General features: G+C 35.3%; 1 protein-coding gene and 1 long non-coding RNA gene across 2 annotated transcripts in view; both read right to left on the bottom strand.

The window, feature by feature from the left end:
- Positions 1-9,234: 9,234 nt before the first annotated feature.
- LOC143921865 (basic juvenile hormone-suppressible protein 2-like) lies at positions 9,235-11,398 on the bottom strand. The gene is made up of 3 exons (XM_077445185.1): positions 10,922-11,398; positions 10,687-10,844; positions 9,235-10,250 (listed from the first exon to the last, which is right to left on the bottom strand). The coding sequence occupies exons 1-3, from the start codon at positions 11,063-11,065 to the stop codon at positions 10,082-10,084; spliced, it is 471 nt and encodes a 156-aa protein (XP_077301311.1). The 5' UTR covers positions 11,066-11,398; the 3' UTR covers positions 9,235-10,081.
- Positions 11,399-11,842: 444 nt separating this feature from the next.
- The window catches only part of LOC143921866 (uncharacterized), a 30,194-nt gene continuing 21,163 nt past the window's right edge, over positions 11,843-20,873 (bottom strand). The window contains exon 4 of the long non-coding RNA XR_013261516.1: positions 11,843-11,958. This is a non-coding gene — a long non-coding RNA (uncharacterized LOC143921866). The remainder of the gene's footprint in view (positions 11,959-20,873) is intronic.

Raw genomic sequence — 20,873 nt, 5'->3', positions numbered from 1 at the left:
ATATATATATATATATATATATATATATATATATATATATATATATATATATATATATATATATATATATATATATGCTCAAATCACATATATATATATGCTCGAGTCACAATTATAATATGCTCAAAGTTTCATATATTTATCTACTTTTCTGTCATACTTCTATTATTGATAAATGGTTTTAATAAAAATACAAAATACGTATGTATTTTGTGTTTTTTTGCTTTGCTTTTGCATTCTCAATTAGATTTTTATTTTATTAACATATGTATGTAGGTTTTTATGTACATATATATATATATATATATATAGGCAGCAGTATTTCTCGGTAGTTGCTTTTATGTTTAGCACCGAAAGGTTACCGGGTTCGATCCCGTGCTAATATTTAATGCTGCTGGTCATACTTGGATATTTGTGACTCCAAGTCGATTGTTTCCTATCAGAGTTTGTCAATTTATTTGAGTTCCTCCATCAGATTGGCAAACATCATCCTACCCGCTGTCACAAATATCTGAATTTGATTAATGTACAATATGAAAAATTTATGTACAAGTCTAAATACATAGATGTAATAAATTAATTGCTCTTCAGCCTCTCGAAATACAGCGATTTATGTAATAAAAAATACTGCAATGTTTTTAATTTCAATGTTTAAAAATTAAAAATATAATAAATAAAAATAAAATATACGAAGTGGCAAATGATTTCGAGATTTTGACTGATTTGTATCTTTTATTGATTCCTGATTGCGTTGTAGTGGTTTTTATTTTTCTTTCTTTGCAGACTTGTGGATGGAATAACGAGTTATAGTCAGCCTGTTTTTTTTAATATTATTTTGGTTGATTTTAATCGAATTCGTACTCCTCAAACAGAATCCTTTACATTCTTTATAATCTAATTCTAAAAACCATTTTCTGGCATTTGAATATATTTTAAATTATGAATAAATTTTTGAATAGAAATATTTCAGGATAAAAATTTTACAGGTTTAATTGTTTTTTTATTTATTTTATATATTTACTTATTTTTTTTTTCAAAATAAATTTGAAATATTTCCACCGAGCAAATGTTTGAAATATAACTGTAAGCTTTTGAAAGTCCGATTAATTAATAAGAACAACAATAAACGATCGAAAACCACAATGATGTTGACTTTGACTGAAATATTGAATAACCACAAACCTCAAATAAGGATAGAAAGCCCAACTGATTTATGCGTAAGCTCCCAGCTTCTCCATTTTGGCGTATTTACACAGATGCAAAAACATACCCAGACAATACATTATTCTAATTTGAAATACACGTTTATTTACCGACACTCAATATTTTAACTACATGTGTATTTTTTTTTTTATTTACATTTTTATGTACATATAACTATTACCTTTAGCGGCATCATTGGACCAACTTGTCCATATATAAATTTATAGATTAAAATTTTTTGAAATCATATTCAAATAGTGGTGACAGTGTGTAGGAATGATTTTGCCAATTTAAATCAGACACGTTGGTAAACTGTGAAAGGAAACGATCGATTCGGAGTCACAAATGTCCAAGTCTGAAATACTTCTGAATAAATTCAATTCAATCGAGGTTAGCCCAGGGCTTGAACCCGGGAACCTCTCGGTGGTTAGCATTAACGCAACCACCGAGCTATACTTCTGGCTATAATATAAATTACTAGCTTTGCTCAAAGCCAGAAAAAAACCCTTCCAAAACCAGTCTACCATACATTTCACAATGAGAAAGTATAGCAAATTTGGTGGTCCTAAGTTAAAAATTATATATTTTTTCATAGCTGGCAAACAAATATTTTTTTTTTTACTAGTCACTAACCTCTTCTTACTTCGCTTTCGATTTTTTCGTGTGACGAAATTTGGGTTCTTATCCGATCGTTTTCAAACTTTGCCATTTTGCTCGGTTTGGTCATCAATATATGTGGAAATCAAATCCACCATTACAATGGTGAAAAATAACATCTGGCAGCCAAAAAGTCCATCATACTAACGATAACTATCATACTATCGAGAACTTGAGTGCCAAGTCTTTGTGACCACCGCAATGTGACTATTAATCCAATTACCATTATCCACATTGCCATATTTATCCACACTCTTCCGATCGTTTTTTCCCTTTTCGCCACCCTCTCGCTATGTCAGATTTTAATTGTTTAAACGCCTATAAATTTTTCTTTTTTCACTCTATATTTTATAATTTATATATGTATGTATATACAGACAGACAGAGATATACATTTGACTCCGAACCGATTAAAAGACACAACCCTCACGTGACTCCGTGTCGAGGCGGATGTGCGTGACCCCAGACCGTGACCCCGACCCGTAATCGCACACCCGTGGTCTATCTGACCCCACACTTCGCCACAATAACACCCGTTATCTTATTTTCGGCGACATGTAATTGTGTACGTGTGTACGCAAACATGTCTCGACTTGCCGCAAAAATTATGCCAAAATATCCCCCGCCCCTCGTTAATTTAACGTTGATTAAAATAACCCTATGTTGCCATCTCCACATCGCGTTGAAGAGTAATTTCTTCACCGTTGAGGGAAAGCCCTCCATGTACCGAATTTATATTAAATATGTATACATACATATATGGAAGTAGTATAAAAAGAATAGAACGAAAGTCGTGCGTTCAATATCTGGTATATTGGAAATAATTTGAAATGAGTCTACCACCTTTCTATCATATAAAATATATCGACTATTTTCAGGATATACGTATGTGTGTATTTGTAGGTGAGATTAGACAATAGCCCGTGAACGTAGCGATCTGTCGGTAAATCTGTCTGTTGTAAAGCTTCTGCTTAGCAATATTGTATTATATTCTTTTTTTTCATTTTCACCATAGCTGCTCCAGATCGACACTTGTTGATCAATTCAAACCTATCAACACGGGTTTGAATTGATGTTGACAGGTTTGGATAGATGCCGCAATTTTTTCTCTTATCCTATCGCACGTACCAATTTGATCGCTTCGTTTGATTCAATTTGATCGATTGTATGACTTGAAATCGTATATGTGTTCTTATGTTGTAATTGTTTTTTTATATACGTATATTGATTTATTTTTTTCATTTTTTATATGTCTATATGTTATTTCGTTTTTGCGTCCATAATGGTTAATATTTTGAATAATATATTTATTGAATTGGTAACTTCTAGTAATCTAAACCTTTTAATAAAAAAACTTGATGATTTCCTTAAAATTAATGGGTTTTTATAGTTATTCATTTTATCAATATATTATTTTCTGTTTTTAATTCTTCATTTATTTTCTCTTATTTTGAATTTATTTCGATTATATTTTTGTCGTTATTATTTTTGCTTTATGTAACTTTATTCCACACCACTGAACGTATGAAGCTGAAAATTAATATTTGTATTCTTCATGTACTAACTTAAAGTTGATAAAGTTTTGATTAAAATTCGTAAACCGGAAGTAGTAATTTTTCTTAAAACAATATTTCATTATTTTATTTTGACATTTTAAACTATTTCTATATTAGTGATAGTTTGTGCTTATAATATTTATAGTAATTTTAAGTAACCAAAATATTTTAAACAAAATTCAACAACCGGAAGTAGAACTGTTGTCCTGTTGTAACTTTTTCATACATTTATATCGAAAATTCTCTCATAGCCGGTATGTGTGAACGTGTATGTACTATGTTTCATTATCGAATTTTTTTTTTATACTTCTTATATTCCTCAAATACATAAATGTATGATAAAGTAATGGGTTAGTCACGTCCGAGTTTTTTTTGTATAGTAGTTTTTGTATAGGTCCATCGTCTATGTTCCTTTCCCAAGTATTCTTAACCACTTCATCACCATAAGCGCACCGGTGCGCGCTCTTTCGTATTTAAGGCTGTGACTCGAAATTAATTTTGGTTTCTTCACAGTGACATCTAAAAACATCCTGTGATACTAATGAAATTGAAATAAAAAGTCAATATTTTTCGTTGGTTTGTGATATATTCAAGAGGTAGTGTCAAGTGTTGGCACTAAACACATATTATGTTTAATAAAATAATCGAATCGGCGATTAAGTGGTTAAATAAATTAATTAATGTTTATTAAGAGTATTCTTTTTTTTTTATTAGCCATACTGACGACTACGAACAAGTCTGAAATGTCACTGGCAATTGTAAATAAAATAATGTATGATTATTACTTCAAATCATGATTACAATGTATGATTAGTTTCAATCGGGGTCTAATTACGGCTCGATCCCGGGACCTCGCTAACTACTGATTTATCCATGTAATTATATATCTTTTGCCAGTGGTTGATACAATATTGTTTTTAAATGTCTAGTATTGCACAATACTATTCAAATTAAACCAAGCATAGTTGAGATCGTACAGACCGGCTTAAGGATATAATTGTTTATAATAACTTCAAACGAGTATATTATTATTGTTTTTGTAAGAAAATATTATATGCATAAGTACATACATGCATATACATAATTACACATAATAAAATTCAAGGTCTTGATTTTAAATCAAAAATGTAAAAAATAGATAACAATGTAATCAGACACTGAAAAATTTCAAATCAAATATTGACTTTTGCCCTACCTTTGTAATATTATATTATATTATATACATACGTTGCGTGCACAAACTAGTTTTGGAAAAACACATTCATTAATAGACTTCTTTTGTTTATTTTATACTAGCTGTATTACCCGGCTTCGCTCAGTGTTTATAATATAAACCGCTTAAACATGACTAAGCTAATAGTAAACATTTAAATAAAATAAAAAAAAAATTTTAAAATTTAAAAAAAAATAAAAAAAAATTTAAAAAAAAATAAATAAATAAATAAAAAAAAAATCAAAAACAAAATCAAAAAAAAAAATTAAAAAAAATCAAATTTTTTTTTTGCCTTCTAGGGCTTCGCCCTCGGCGCCCCCCTGAGCCTTTGCCTTCTAGGGCTTCGCCCCTCCACGCCCCCATGAGCAATTGCCGTTTAGGGCTTCGCCCCCATGATCAGTTGCCTTTTAGGGCTTCGCCCCTCCGCGCCCCCATGATTAAATGCCGTCTAGGGCTTCGCCCCCCTTAGTTAATGCCTTTTAGGGCTTCGCCCCCCACGCCCCCAAGATAAATTGCCGTTTAGGGCTTCGCCCCTCCGCGCCCCCATGATTAAATGCCGTCTAGGGCTTCGCCCCCATGATCAGTTGCCTTTTAGGGCTTCGCCCCCCGCGCCCCCAAGATTAATTGCCGTTAAGGGCTTCGCCCCCCTTAATTAATGCCTTTTAGGGCTTCGCCCCTCTGCAATCCCATGATTAAATGCCGTCTAAGGCTTCGCCCCCATGATCAGTTGCCTTTTAGGGCTTCGCCCCTCCGCGCCCCCATGATTAATTGCCGTCTAGGGCTTCGCCCCCCTTAGTTAATGCCTATTAGGGCTTCGCCCCTCCGCGCCCCCATGATTAATTGCCGTCTAGGGCTTCACCCCCCTTAGTTAATGCCTATTAGGGCTTCGCCCCTCCGCGTCCCCATGATTAAATGCCGTCTAGGGCTTCGCCTCCCTTAGTTAATGCCTTTTAGGGCTTCGCCCCCCCGCGCCCCCATGATTAAATGCCGTCTAAGGCTTCGCCCTCATGATCAGTTGCCTTTTAGGGCTTCGCTCCTCCGCGTCCCCATGATAAATTGCCGTCTAGGGCTTCGCCCCCCTTAGTTAATGCCTTTTAGGGCTTCGCCCCCATGATCAGTTGCCGTTTAGAGCTTCGCCTCATAAGGCTGCGCCCCATGGGGCTTCGCCCCATGAGGCTGCGCCCCCTTTGGGGCCCAATGAGGCTGCGCCCCCTTCGGGGCCCCATTGGGCTGCGCCCCCTTCGGGGCCCCATGCGGCTAAGCTCCATGCGGCTGCGCCCCCCTGCGCCCTCTTTGGGGCCCCATGGGGCTGCGCCCCATGAGGCTGGGGCCCCTTCGGGGCCCCATGCGGCTAAGCTCTATAAGGCGGCGCCCCATAAGGCTGCGCCCCATAAGACAGCGCCCCATAAGGCTGCGCCCCATAAGACTGCGCCCCATAAGGTTGCGCCCCATAAGGCTGCGGCCGATAAGGCTGTGCCCCATAAAGCTGCGCCCCCTTTTGAGCCCCATGGGGCTGCGCCCCATAAGGCTGCGCCCTCCGGGCCCCCTTCGGGGCCCCACTGGGCTGCGCCCCTTGTGGCGCCCCTGGCGAGGCCCCATGAAGCTACTCGCCTTGCGCCCCCGCGGGGGTGAATCTATTGAAACGAAAAAAACAAATCGGCGCCCATGGATCGAAAAAAAAAATCGAATCACGTGTTCGATGACGTCACCGATCTACGGACGACGACGACGACGACGACCAAGGATACATACAAAGTCTCTTTCCAAATTATAGATTAGATTGTTTCAAGATATATTAAAGAGTTTAAACACACATTTACAAAACTCGAAATCCTCAGCGGTAGATATCTAGTGTTTGTTTGAATAAGCTACACTTTTTATACCTGCTTTCTATTGGATTTCTAAATAATTCTAGTTGGAAATGTTGGCGAAATTTTAAGCGTGGCGGGCTTTCAACAGAAAAGTCGTCAGCACTCAAAGGGTTAATCTGTATGACTAATTGTGTGTTTCTATTCAATCATTTCGTGATACCCCCAAAGGACAAATATATCAAATACTAAAACTTACGCATGAATGCCAGTTGTTTTACTAAAATTCTGTCATTGGTTGAAATTAATATCCTTGTTGTATATCTACTCATGTCAGCCATATTGAAACCCACTTGTGATTAAACTGCCGAATTAAACTGGTAACTTGTAACTGGTAATTTTGTGTTTGAGACTTGTATCACGCATCTCAAAACATGTCTGCATAGATCTCGTCTACACAAAATGCTTCTTTTGGAAAATAAAATATAAACATTAATTTTTTTTATAAATTGCATATACCATCTCCTACTCGTCCCCGTAACACTTCATTTCAGTTTATAATTTTGACTTTCCACCTAGTAACTAACTAAGTTTATTCATCGAGATAGTGCAGAAGAGATTTCTTCGGCACTTGCATAACGAGTATGGTATTATCAATATATGTACATACATACACATGCTGAATTTAAATAGGAAAGCTGGAATATAGAATATATATTTTCCCCACATCACAGAACATACGTTTCAGGAAAAAAAAAATTAAACAGGCTTGACCTATGACAGTGACAGTACGACATGGTTCAATCCGGAATTATTGGCAACCCTATTCCAAATCTACAGCTGGATCATCTGCGCCAGTGGTTTCCAAACTGGGAGGCGCGCCTCCCTGGGGAGGCGCGGACTATTGCCAGGGGAGGCGCCAAAACTTTTTAATAAAATAATTTTCATACCATAATATCTACAAATAAATAAAACTTAATATCGTAGCTTAACAGTAAAAATTCAATGCTTGAATGTTTATTTTTATTTTTCTTTCATTTTTATATACAAATTTAATTAGCAACCTTTCTCGAAGAAAACCTCTCAATAATTTAATTGTTAAACTTGCCTATTTGGTTGAGATTTTTGGAAAATTGAGGGGTTTAAATAAGACGTGCGAATTCGCTTTATTGTCACGGATATTCCATTGGATCCGTATTGTTGAAGTGTGTGGAATTAATGGTCACTTTTGGGGTATCACTTTTGATCCTCAATTCACCTTTCACAACCACATCAAGACAGTCGCTGACGTTTCCTTTCGTCGACTTGGATTTGTCTTAAGATATGCTAGATTATTCTCCAACCCCTTGTCTTCTCGCTTGCTTTTCAACTCGCTTGTTAGAAGTAAGCTAGAGTAAAATGCGATTGTGTTGAATCCGCATGAGGTAAACTACTCTCTTATTATCGATAAAGTGCAAAAAGCATTTCTTCGTTTTCTTTATAAGAAAGAGTATGGGTACTACCCATATCTTTATCCTACTCCTTTCCTTTTGGGCATGCTTGGGTATAATTCCCTTGAACTTCGTAGAAATTTCTCGTTAATTCGTTTCGTTCTCCAGCTATTGCGTGGTAATACGTCATGCCCGTTGTTGCTGGAACAGTTGGGACATTATGTCCCTAATAATTATGTGCGTGGTAGACATCATCATTTGATGGTTGTACCTGCTGCTCGCACAGTTCTTTTTCGAATGGCTCCTATTCCAAGAGCTATTCGACTTCTCAATGAAATCGTTGCTGCCGTCCCTGAATGTAATATTTTCCACCTTGGGGAGCGTAGATTATCGGATGTTATTTTAACATGTTTATCTGGTAACCTGCGCTCATCATTACTTTCTTAATTTGAATGTGATGAATGAGTGGAATCTTAATCTACTCTCTTCCATTTGGGCCTCGCTGTGATTTTATTTTTTATTCATATTTTGTTAATTTATTTTACTTTTTCTTTCTCCTTTATACATTTTATGTACTATTTTATTTGTATTATTATTTTCCTTTTGTTACTTTTTATTCTTTTTTTTTATTCTGCTTTCTAATTTTTCTGTTTTTTTTTTTACTTGTATTATCTTTGTTAAATGTAGGCCATTGTGGCGCATTAGGTTCTTCCTGTAATGCCACGATGGTCCAATAAAAAAAAATCAATGCAGGGATCACAGATCCATCCACTTGTTCAAAAAGACAAAGTAAAAGCTTTCATTAAAAAGTTGAAGTTATGGAAATCAAATTTACAAAAGAATCAGTTGGATATGTTTTCACTTTCCAAAGATTTCTGGGCCACAGCCAATATTGAAGCAAGTAAAAATCTTTTTACTGAGCACTTGGATGGTTTAGTGCTGCATTTTTCCAATTATTTCAAAGACCTTGATTTCTCAAAGTTGTTGTGTATACAGAATCCATTTAACTACAATGAAGAAGACGAATTCGAACTGACAACCATCGAAAAAGAAAAATTAATAGAATTATCATGCGATAGCTCACTAAAACAAAAGTTTCAAAATGAAACCATAATTATCGACTGGCATTTCGCTCCCTCAATGTGAGGTGCCCATCTCATTATTTTATCGAACGTTACTCCTAAATATTTTATTACTGACTGCCATTTCAGACTTTCCATCTCCAGAGGGGATTTTCAGTTCTGACTTAACAAATGTATTGTAAATAATGTATGTATGTATGTTATGTATTGTAAAGTATATGTAATGTAAATATTATAATTAATAATTGCAATTCATAAAATATGTAAAAATAAAAATATATTGATCGGTTTCAAAACATACTTTATTTTAAAAATTCATTGTATGTATCCAAGTTGGTAATTTAGTAGAGATTGAATTAAAAGTAAGTAAAAGAAATCAATTGAATTTTTAGTGTTCTTCGGTTTCGAAGCGGTGGGCAACATCGTTCTTCTTGGAGTACGAGTCTGAGTGGTAGACGATCATGTCTCCGAAGTACATGTTGGGTGTGTAGAAGTATGTTTCGTCGATTTCACGGTCGAAGGGGAAACCGAATGGGAGGTCCTCGTAGTATCGAGATCCGCTGCCAACACCAGCGCTGTACTGGTAGGGGAAGGTGGAGCCGAATCGTACCTTAGCCTGCTTGAATGGAGTCACGATCACGTAGAATTGGTAGACCATGCCTCCACGTCTGCCTTTGGGTACCAATAACCTTAGTGGCCATCCACTGTGGGCTTCACTCTGGTCCAGTTTGAACTCTCCCTCGCCAGCGATGCCGGTGAGGACCTTCTTGTAGAGCTCGCGTGCTGGAGAATTCAGTATTCTTGCGAACGAAAGAGTTCTTGCCAGATTTCAGTTTGTACACGAAGTAGTCAACTTCGACGAAGTTGTACTTGTTGTCGTTCAACTTGATGTGACGGCCGAAGCTGTCGTATTTAGGTCCGAAGAATACTCTGAAGGAAGCTTCTGTGTCTTTTTCGGAGCTGATTTCGTAGTTGACATTGAATTTCTGGTGGTTCAAACGTTTTTGGCTGGCTTGGAACACGTATTTCTCCTTATGTTGGCTCAATTCCTGTTTGTCCATGTATACGCCGTTGGTGTTATCGTACGTGAAGTTTTCGAAGTATGTCTTCAAACGGGTGAATTCAACATGTTCTACTTTGATGCCTGGAATGTACGTACAATTCTTCCTTGGTGTAAGAAGGCATGTATTGCTTGAAGCGGAAGAAGTAGCTCATGAAGCGCTTGTACATACAGTTGATAGAAAACGGGATCGCGCATAGCAGTTTGGTATTGTTCTAGGGCAGATGGTACGTAGTCAATCCTATTGAAAAATATCAGTAAGAATATTAGTAAGAAATTTTGGAATTTTAGTAATTATAATAGGTTGTGGCTATTTGCATGTACTATATCTGTGAATTATTGGCTATTTGCAGGTACTATATCTGCGACAGGTGCAAAGCCTTCTGCGCATGCGCGTGAACTTCTTATAATTTGATTATAATTTCTTACATTTAATGTATGCTTTACTTGTTTAAGCAATCGTTCATTATACGTGAGGCAAATAAATTTCTAATTTGGATTATATGTTTTACTCTACGAATTCGAACTAAATTTTAAGAGTTTAAAACAAAATTTTAACAGTAAACACGTTGACAGTGACAGTTCACACGCATGCGCAGAAGGCTTTGCGTCTGTCGCAGATATAGTACCTGCAAATAGCCACAACCATTATAATAACGCGAGACAAAAAAACTTACGTGTCGTAAGGTTTGACAGCACCACCTAACAATAATTTAGCGATGACAGAGAGGTAGTCATAGAATCTGATATCTCCAAAGTCAGGGTTGCTTTGCACGAAGCGTCCGAGGGTTTCAATGTCACTGTAGTCCTTCAAGAACAATTTGGTTCCATCGAACTGAAAATAAATAATAAATAAAATTAAAATTTATCTCAAATGATTTAAAAGTAATTCACCAGATTCTAAATATTCACCAAAGTCACGAATCCTTGGGTAACGGCATCACGGATGCGTCTTTCATAATCTTCGACTTCCTGGACGAGGTACTGGTTGTTATCGGTGTTGACGTAGTAGTTCTCTTGCCTCCTTGGGAAGGGATATCCGTTGGGGTATCTCATGTTGGGGTTGTACTGAGTCTTGACTGGGTACTTCCAGTTGAATTAAGGGATTTCTCCCAATCCGTTGGACAATCTTTCCAAGTAGTAACGACCCAAAAGTTGTTGGTGAGTGAAGTAGTACAGCTCACCGCGTCTATCCTTGTTCAATCCGAATCGTTCGCCTCCTTGCTAGAATGGGTAGTCAGCATGGAAGTAGAAGTAGTACGAGTTCAATCCGATGTCGTTGGTGAAGTAAGATACTTTTCGTTCTTGATCATAGAAGTCATAACCTTGGGTGTAGTTGTCGTAGAATGTGTAGGTGTTGTCTTCGAATTGGATACCATAAAACTCGGCGAGTTTAGGATCTTGAACGTATCCTTGTTGTTTGATGTAATTGGCCTTTGCGAGGACATCGCTGCTGACGAAGTAGAAGGGGTAAATTTCATAAGCTGCTGGCAAGACGAATCCGTGGCAATCCTCACGGTGGAGAACGGCTACTGTGAAGGAATAGACAAAGACTCCGTGGTTCATGAATTCGCGGGCCCAGCAAGCGGTCTTGTAGAAGGTTTCGAAATCCTTAGCATAGTAGAAGACATTGAATAGAGCAACAGCTTCATCCCTATGTTTGTCGAAAGTCAGACAGAAGAGCTTGAACTTGGTAACGAATCCACGCTTGTAGAATTTCACGAATTCCTTAACGGCCTTAACGTTCTGAAAGTAAATTATATAATTAATAAATATTGAAAAGTTAATATATTTGAAATATTAATTCAATTAATGTACGGTGTATTGATCGATGTGGTCTTCGATGGAATACTCCTTGGCGATTTTGACGTATTCATCGTCGAATTCTTGGTTGACATGGTTCAACAGGTCGAAGATTTTTTGTCGCTTCAAAAGAAAATCTTTGTCGGCTGAAAAAATAATAAAATATTAATATTATAAGTTGTTATTGTTGATTATTTTTTCAATTTCATAATCAGCAGAAATAGCATGAATAGAATCCTAACCGTTGTGTTGGGGTTACTTTCGATAACCTCACTAAAACAACACCTTTTGATATCTTTCAAGTCCGAGTTTGTATGAGTTCATTTACCTCAAGCTAAAAGTTGACATTTGAAAAATTATTTTATGTAATATATGTAAATATGAGCCGTTATATTTGAAAGTTTTCTTCCTTTCGAGAAATATCTCACAAAATATTAAATATAATGTTTTGCGTTTAACAATGTGTCCTGTAATACATTTATTCTGCTTTTCCGAGATTCTAGACATATCGAATTACAACTTATATAATTTATTATAACTAGAGACACGTATTTTGGGCATTTTGTTATTAATGCCTAATTGTTGCTAAAATTCGGAATAGATGCTAAAAGATGCTAAATTCGTAAAATATGCGAATAGATGCGAAAATAACAAACAAAAGTGAAATTTGCATAATATTTATAAAATTAATAGACAATTTATAAGGGTCTTATGTGAAGAAATTGAGGGGATAAAACAGAGCTTGGAGTTTACCATAGACGGTGTTTTGCCTGTCAAAACCAAGCAACTGCTTTTGTCTACTACTGTAAACAAAAGAAGACAGTTGGAGCTGTGTATCCAAAAGGCTGCTCAAAAAAGCGTCTTAAAACTAGACTCGCACTCAAGACTAAATGAGACAAATCTATTCCTCCAAACATTGAGTAAACTATTCAATCCATCTGTGGCAGGTACAAAGTGTAATATTAATGTTAAAGAAACATTTTTTGTTTTTTAGAAACCTGCCATTGTTTAATATATTAACAGAGGCTCAATGTTTGGAAGGATATCAGCACTTTTTAGACAATTAATAGAGAATATAAAAAGTTAACCCACGCCGGATATACATACATATATTGCTATTATTGATGGCAACAAAAATTAAATATGAAGAGTTTGGTTGTGCCGCTCTAAAATATATTTGGTGTCCCGTTAAAAGTGTGGATTAATCGGTTCCCTCATCACTGAGGATCGTGACTATAGTGTCCGGTCAACTAGCTGCCTCTATTCAGTTCTAAATTCGGCCAGGCGAAGAATCGCTGCCGTGGAAGCGCCCGTCGCTGCAGATACTTGGTCAGTCCAAGGGGATGTGGGGCATCTGCCTCTGGCTCTTCTGCCTTCGACGCTACTAACCACAACCAACCGCTCCAGGCTCTCCTCACCTCTTCGTACAATGTGGCCGAAGAACAACAATATACGTTTCAGGCATATTGTTGACAATCTATCCTCAATTTTTAATTCTTCAAGAATAGACACATTTGTGCGTTTATCGGTCCAGGGCACGCGTAATAGCCGTCTCCAGGACCACATCTCGAAGGCATCTATTCTCCGTCTATCCGCCTTCTTCACGGTCCACGTCTCGACTACATAAAGGCAGACATAAAAAACGAGACTCTTCACGAGACGGATTTTGACAGCAGTTGTAATGGCTCTATTCTTCCAAATCTTCGTTCGTTGTGACATTGCCGATTTTGCTAATATAATCCGGCGCCGTATTTCCAATTCGCTGCCGCCGTTGTTGGATATGAGTGACCCCAGTTAGACAAAATTACAGTGGCGGCTCGTCCATACGCACTGCGGTACTGCAGCACCCCCAAGGAAATTGAGAAAAATTTAATATTTATTTATTTAATAGTTTTGGACCATTGTGGCATTACAGGAAGAACCTAATGCGCCACAATGGCCTACATTTGAAAAATATATAAAAACATGATATAAAAACAAGTAAACTGTAAATAAAGGAAAAAAGCAAAAGCAGAAAACATGGTAAAATAAAATTACAAAAAAAGTAACAAAAGGAAAATAATACATCATTCAGAGAGAAAAAAAAAAAATAACAAAAGTGTAAAAATTAAAAATAAAATCCATAAATCCCATTCTTTGTTTACACTGATCAAAATTAAAATAGTATATAAAAATGTACAAAAGAGAAAGAAAAAATAAAATAAAATAAAACAAAATATGAATAAAAAATAAAATCACAGCGAGGCCCAAATGGAAGAGAGTAGATTAAGATTCCACTCATTCATCACATTCAAATTAAGAAAGTAATGATGAGCGCAGGTTACCAGATAAATGTGTTAAGATAATATCCGACAATCTACGCTCCCCAAGGTGGAAAATATCACATTCAGGGACAGCAGCAACGATTTCATTGAGAAGTCGAATAGCTCTTGGAATAGGAGCCATTCGAAAAAGAACTGTGCGAGCAGCAGGTACAACCATTAAATGATGATGTCTACCACGCACATAATTATTAGGGACATAAAGTCCCAACTGTTCCAGCAACAACGGGCATGACGTATTACCACGCAATAGCTGGAGAACGAAACGAATTAACGAGAAGTTTCTCCGAAGTTCAAGGGAATTATACCCAAGCATGCCCAAAAGGAAAGGAGTAGGATAGAGATATGGGTAGTACCCATACTCTTTCTTATAAAGAAAACGAAGAAATGCTTTTTGCACTTTTTCTATAATAAGAGAGTAGTTTGCTTCGTGCGGATTCCACACAATTGCATTATACTCTAGCTTACTTCTAACAAGCGAGTTGAAAAGCAAGCGAGAAGATATGTATATAATATTATTATATACATACATAAATGGACATATGTATGTATATTATATGAAAATATAAATATTATTTAAGCGTATATTAAGCTCGCCCGCACACCGATACATCCAATAATGATCATACATCGCGGTACTAATATCAGAAAGTGAGGCATCGTTTATGATTTTGTGCAGTACGGTTCTCGTTGGAATATGCTGAGTGGGCGAAGGAGGGGCGCGGGGAGGGAGCTCGCGCTAGAAGCTTGGTCTCGTACTGCCACTCCCGGCTGTACGAGACGTATTTTGCGTCGATACGCGCGCCCGACACCTCTCACTTTTCCTCATTCCTTCTGCTTTCGTCTTTCCTTCTACACCTCTTACACTTTCTACATTTCTACTCTTCCTTCTAAACCTCACTGTAACAGTTTTATTTCTTCTAATTTATTTGGCAAACTAATTTTTTTAAAAGCGATATTTGCACCTATTTTCGAAACAGAATCATGGCTCTAACTGTTAATTAAGTGTATCGAAATCAAGAGAAGTTGAGGCAATATTTTCAAGACCTTAAATCTTTTTCCGAAAATGCCGATAAAACAATAACAGATTCTACCAATTTACTGAATACATAATTTTTTATTTTGGTTAGAACTTTTTAACAAATTAATACCGCATGTAGAAATTATTTACAACCAAATGCAATCTAGTAATAATTAAAGAAAACTTTTATTCAAAATGCTTTACTAATGCCATTATACAAATACGAGATTATTATAGCGAATTGTCTTCATCTCAGTCTCAAGAAGCCAGAAATATGTGCGATGTTATTATTAAGGACATCAAAGAGAAATGTACTTTTTCTAATCGATTAATAGCTGTGAAATTATTTAATAAAGAAAATTATGAAAAGTACTGAAAGAAAATGCCAATGGAAGATCTACTACTAACCGTTGAATCATATCCAATGCTAGATAAAGAAAAACTTCAAACTGAATTAGTGAAGTGTTTTACTCAAGGAAAGAAATGCATAGTATTAATGATTTATTAATATTTTTAAAACTTAGTTTTGGAATCAATTTATGTAAAGTTCGTGTGGAAATAACAAAACTTATTCAAATTCTGCTTACAACTTCAACTACCTCTGAGCCAGAACGGTGTTTTTCATCAATAAATATAACAAAGACATATGTACATATATAAGAAACACAATGGTTCAGGAAAGATTCACGGCTTTGTCTATGCTGTCAATTGAAAAAAAGTGATTATGAACAGTGAAAAATTTAACGAATAGGTGATAGACCTTTTTTCAAGGGAAAGGAAAAAAGACAGAAGAATCAATTTTTTAATGTAATAAAATACATAATGTTTAATTTTGATAATTTTGATGTTAATAGTAAAATATAATCCAAATAAACATTTATTTTATTTTTAATCAACCGCAGCACCCCCAGATATCTTACCCACGAGCCGCCACTGCAAAATTATCAACCAGCTCTATACCATTTCAAGCCCAGTTGTTGTTTTGCAGCAAATTATGATAATTGAGGGTCAATTATCATAATTTTTGTTTTGGGGCGGTTTATCTGGAGGCCAAGCACATTACTCTCTGTCTCAACACGACGGATCAGTTCGGCCATTACTTCATGATGATTAGCTATGAGCGTTGTCTCATCCGCATACCGAAAATTGGATAGTTTTTTTACCACCGATGGACACTCCACCCTTCCAACCAACCAGTACTCTCCGCATTATATACTCTCCATAAATAGGTCTGGAGATAGTATACATAAAGTGACCATACGTCGCGTTTTGAACGGGACCGTCCCGTTTTTAGGTAGCCTGTACCGTTGTCCCCAAGCACTGCTTCGGGACGTCGAAATGTCCCGTTTTCAAAAAGAGAGCAACACACGGTAGCAATTAAAAAAAAGTGCAAAAAATTGACTAGCTTGATACAAAGTGTATCTGCATACAGTGTGTATCGTTTTGACTTTGTTCTTTGAAGAATTAGAAATATTTGAATGGGTGAATTTAACCAAAATACCTACGTGGGAAAAAATTCAAGGTGTAATGGATATATTGATTCAAAAGGGATTTATTAATTGTAACCAAGATACAGAAGTATTTGATAAAAATTCACTTACTAGTGAATAGCCCGATGAAACATCATCGCATGGGTATAAAATTATTATATGTATACTCGTATAAACCTAAAAAACGTATTCGTAGACTCTCATAGATAGTTTTTCAATTCTATATTTGTAATAATTTTCAATTCTTAAAGTTAACGTTAACAAAATGTTAATTAAAGTTAACAAAATGTAAAATTTTCCGATAATACACAAACGATCATTGACCTCGTAGCGTTGAATATTATTATTACTGGTTTGGTGTCGTGGTTGAGACCGTGAAACTCAATTAGACCTATATGAGGCTTTTTGAGATCGCAGGTTCGACTCGCAGCAAAGTCGTCTCGTCGAAAAATGATTTTTTATCGATTCATTTATTATGTTCGTCGAGCGTCAAAGAAACGCAATTGCAAGTCGCAGTTCTTAAAGTGATGTTGTTAATTAAAATCAATTTTAAGAAATCCTGCCAATAATTTCATTCTTATTAAAAAGCCAACCCAGTAATACTTAAGAAAATTAAAAAAAACAACATAATTTTTTTATATTTATATTATTCATTCCTGTTCTTTTAATTAATAAATAAAAACTATGAAAAAATACGCATGTTCTTGAATACACATACTATTACGTAAAAATTGGTAGATGTCCCGCTTTGAGGATAAAAATAAATGGTCACATTAAGTATACACCCTTGCCTTACTTCACGTTGTACTCGAAAATTTGTCGAGTTTAGCCAGTTGATTCGAACTACTGCATTGTTATATTGTACAAGTTATCATTATACAAGTTATAAATGTATTATTTTGTATCATTATACAAGTTATATAGATAGTCCCAGTTCACAAAGTCAAAAGCTTTTTTATAGTCTATAAAACAAAGAACGGCTGGAGTTTAAAACTCTCAACATTTTTCAATAAGCTGACGTATATTCAGTATTTGTTCCCTCGTCCCTTTGCCTTTTACAAACCCTGCTTGTTCGTTCGGTATTGGTACCCCTGTGTAAACGGAGTATGGCCGAAAGATTGGGTCAATTCAATATTCATTCCCTTACACAAGAAAGGATCTACAAAAAAATGCGAGAATTACAGGACCTTAGCCTTAATATCCCACTCTAGTAAAGTATTGCTGTATATAATTAGGTGTCAGCATCTACTTCCTCTTGTCAAAAGAAGGGAGATAGCTGACATCTCAACAATTTTGAACATCCTTAACAGCTCGATCGACTGTCCTTAATTATTGAGCAGACTATCATTGCGTGTACCAAATAGAATGACTAGATGTAATGAGCTCCTTTACATACCTAATACTTTTTCTAATTATGGAAGAAGCTCATTCATCTGGCGTGCAAGCTCCACCGTCAACACACTAATTTTAACAATTTCTATGTTTGACTTATTTAATATTAATGCTATACAAGCTAGAGTAATTATAGCAAATTTGTTTTTCGATGATTAATTTTATTGAAAATTTACGATTGTGATTATGAATTTTTATTTTGATGTATTTATTTTGTCTTTTTGTTTTTTGTTATATATTATATTTTTTTTATTATTTCATAATTTTTATCATATTATAATTCTTATTATTTTGATATTTTTATTATACTGTTATTTCTATTTTTTTTTCTTTTTTTGTTTTCTTTAACTATCTTACTCTATTATCATTTTTGTTTCTTATTTTAAATGTTTGAGCTTTTCTTTTTTTTACCTATATGTGAAAATTATTAATGGTTTACTTAACATAATTATATTTTTTTTACTATCAATCTATGTAACTCTAATAAACTGTAAATTTTCCAAATAAATAAATAAATAAATAAATAATTAAAGATCGTTTGAGCAGTTACCTTGGATGGCAAATACCGCGGTCTACCTCACGGGCCCGAAAGCGAAACGCCCGAAAACGCAAATATCGGAAGGCAAAGATCGAAAATCGAAAGATCTTAATTCGAAAGATCAAAAAAAAAAAGGGAGCACGATAAATGGTACTACATATATACTAATATAATATATATGAGTGGCATGCGGTGAAATTATCTCGCTTTTTGTCATACAGCCTTGTTTAATGTGCGCGCGCAGTATACGGGAGGAAAAGCCTGTTCCTCTTGTTCCTGTTGTATCCTGCTCGCGCAAATTAAGTGAGTATGTACCGTTTACCATCCACCCTTTTTTTTCTCTTAAGATCTTTCGATTTTCGATCTTTGCCTTCCGATATTTGCGTTTTCGGGCGTTTCACTTTCGGGCCCGTGAGGGAGACCGGTTTACACAGATCTTGTTGCACATATTACATAGCGCCTTTATCGCAGTTTCACCAAGCTCTTTCAGAAGTTCAGCTTGTATACCATCGCAGCCAGGAGACTTTTTACATTTCAGTTTCTTTATGGCATTTACAACTTCAGATGTAAAGATGTCAGGCTCCCTGACATCATCAATTGGGGAAACAATTGAGATCGACGAACTACCACTGTACAATTCCGAACAGTATTCTTTCCATCGGTTGGGTATCACATCAATATCTGTAAGCGTGATTCTAAATTGATCATATGAGTGTGACAACTTTTGAGTGACGATATTTACTTTGTGAAAAAAATCCCTTCCTGATTCTTTAATGCGTGTTTTTCAATCTCCTCACATACATATGTCATTTATATATTTAGCTTTATCCCGCCTACAACTCCTTTGAATATCTGTATGTAATATTGCATACCTTTCAAGATATTCTGTCGATGTTATGCCAGTTAGTTTTTACGTATTTTACGTTATTTTATCTTAACCCAAGTTGAATCAGAGATAAAAGACTTACAATTTTCATTTTGCGGTGTTTGGTGTTTTCTGGCATACCGAATTATGAGATCTTTGATGTATTAATAGAGGCTCAATGTATAGAAGGATATCAGCAATTTTTTAGACAAGTAATAGAGAATATAAAAAGTGAATCCACGCCGGATATATTACTATTATTGATGGTAACAAAAATTAAATATGAAGAGTTTGCTTGTGCCGCTCTAAAATCTATTGGGTGTCCCGTCAATAGTGTGGATTCTGAAAGGTATTTTAGTAAATACAATATAATTTGTTACCGATCGTCGCACGAATCTCAAAAAAGAATTTGTAGAAATATGCTCCATGTTGAGTTTTAATAAACTTTAATTGTTATTATATTTTTATATTCATATTATTTGTCTTTGTATTTTTATATTCATGTTTTTTTCGTTGTAATTTTAATTCCAAAACATTTTTGAATTTTTCTATTCTTTTTTAATTGTTGTATTGTCTTTAAATTGTATATAGATACATACATATGTACATACATATATAAATTTTATTAAAATTAATTGAAATTTTTTATTATTTAATATTAAACTCTTCATAAAAATAGAAGCTAAAATTGAACATTTTTAATGCCCTTAAACGCTAAAATGCAAAATGAAAATGCTAAAATTGACAGAAATAGGAGCCCAAAATACGTGGCTCTAATGATGATGATTATGTATGTATGTACTATCTCAAAATTGTTAAGGTTTGGTTAGGGCTAGGGAAATTTCGACTTCAAGACATTGACCTTTATGTATTAGGGCAGGGGCCTCCAACCTTTGAGAAATAGGCCGGTTCAGAATTTTGAAATGTATGGAGGGCCTGGATAAACAAAATCTTATTGGAATCCAATTCAAACAAACTTGAATACATTTTTTAAAAAATAAAAGAGGTAAATTTATTTCTTGCATATTTTTATAAAGTGTAAACACGGATTTTATACCTAAATTATGCACACATGTTTATGTACATATGTATGTGTTGTTATTATGTACAAATTCGAAAATAAAAAGGTTGGTAGCTATTAAAAAATCATTAAAATTAAAACATTTATTTATTTAATTATTTTTACATACAGGTGTATATGTATATACCGTATCACAAAATCTATGAACGAGTTGTCGTGTAACCGTGTATATGTATGTATATACCGTATCACAACATAAGGTCCAATGATATAAGATCCAACCACAAAGGTACCACGAAAAAAGATCCTCCCGATAGAATGTCCACCAGATAAGTGATCCAGACGATAAAAAACCCAGATGATAAAACGTCCGACCGAAATCGTCTAACCGGTTAAAGGTCCAGCCACAAAAA

This window comes from Arctopsyche grandis, unplaced genomic scaffold (genome assembly GCF_051622035.1).
Source record: "Arctopsyche grandis isolate Sample6627 unplaced genomic scaffold, ASM5162203v2 HiC_scaffold_15, whole genome shotgun sequence".
NCBI lineage: Eukaryota > Metazoa > Arthropoda > Insecta > Trichoptera > Hydropsychidae > Arctopsyche > Arctopsyche grandis.
This window is presented reverse-complemented; position numbering and strand designations above follow the sequence as displayed.

Excerpts from the sequence above, each read along its gene's own strand:
- LOC143921865 (XM_077445185.1), bottom strand. The coding sequence starts at position 11,065 with ATGAGATACCCCAACGGATATCCCTTCCCAAGGAGGCAAGAGAACTAC. Across the intron at positions 10,845-10,921 it reads CCCAAGGATTCGTGACTTTG|TTCGATGGAACCAAATTGTT; the intron begins GTGAATATTTAG and ends ATTTATTTTCAG. Across the intron at positions 10,251-10,686 it reads GCTGTCAAACCTTACGACAC|GATTGACTACGTACCATCTG; the intron begins GTAAGTTTTTTT and ends ATTTTTCAATAG.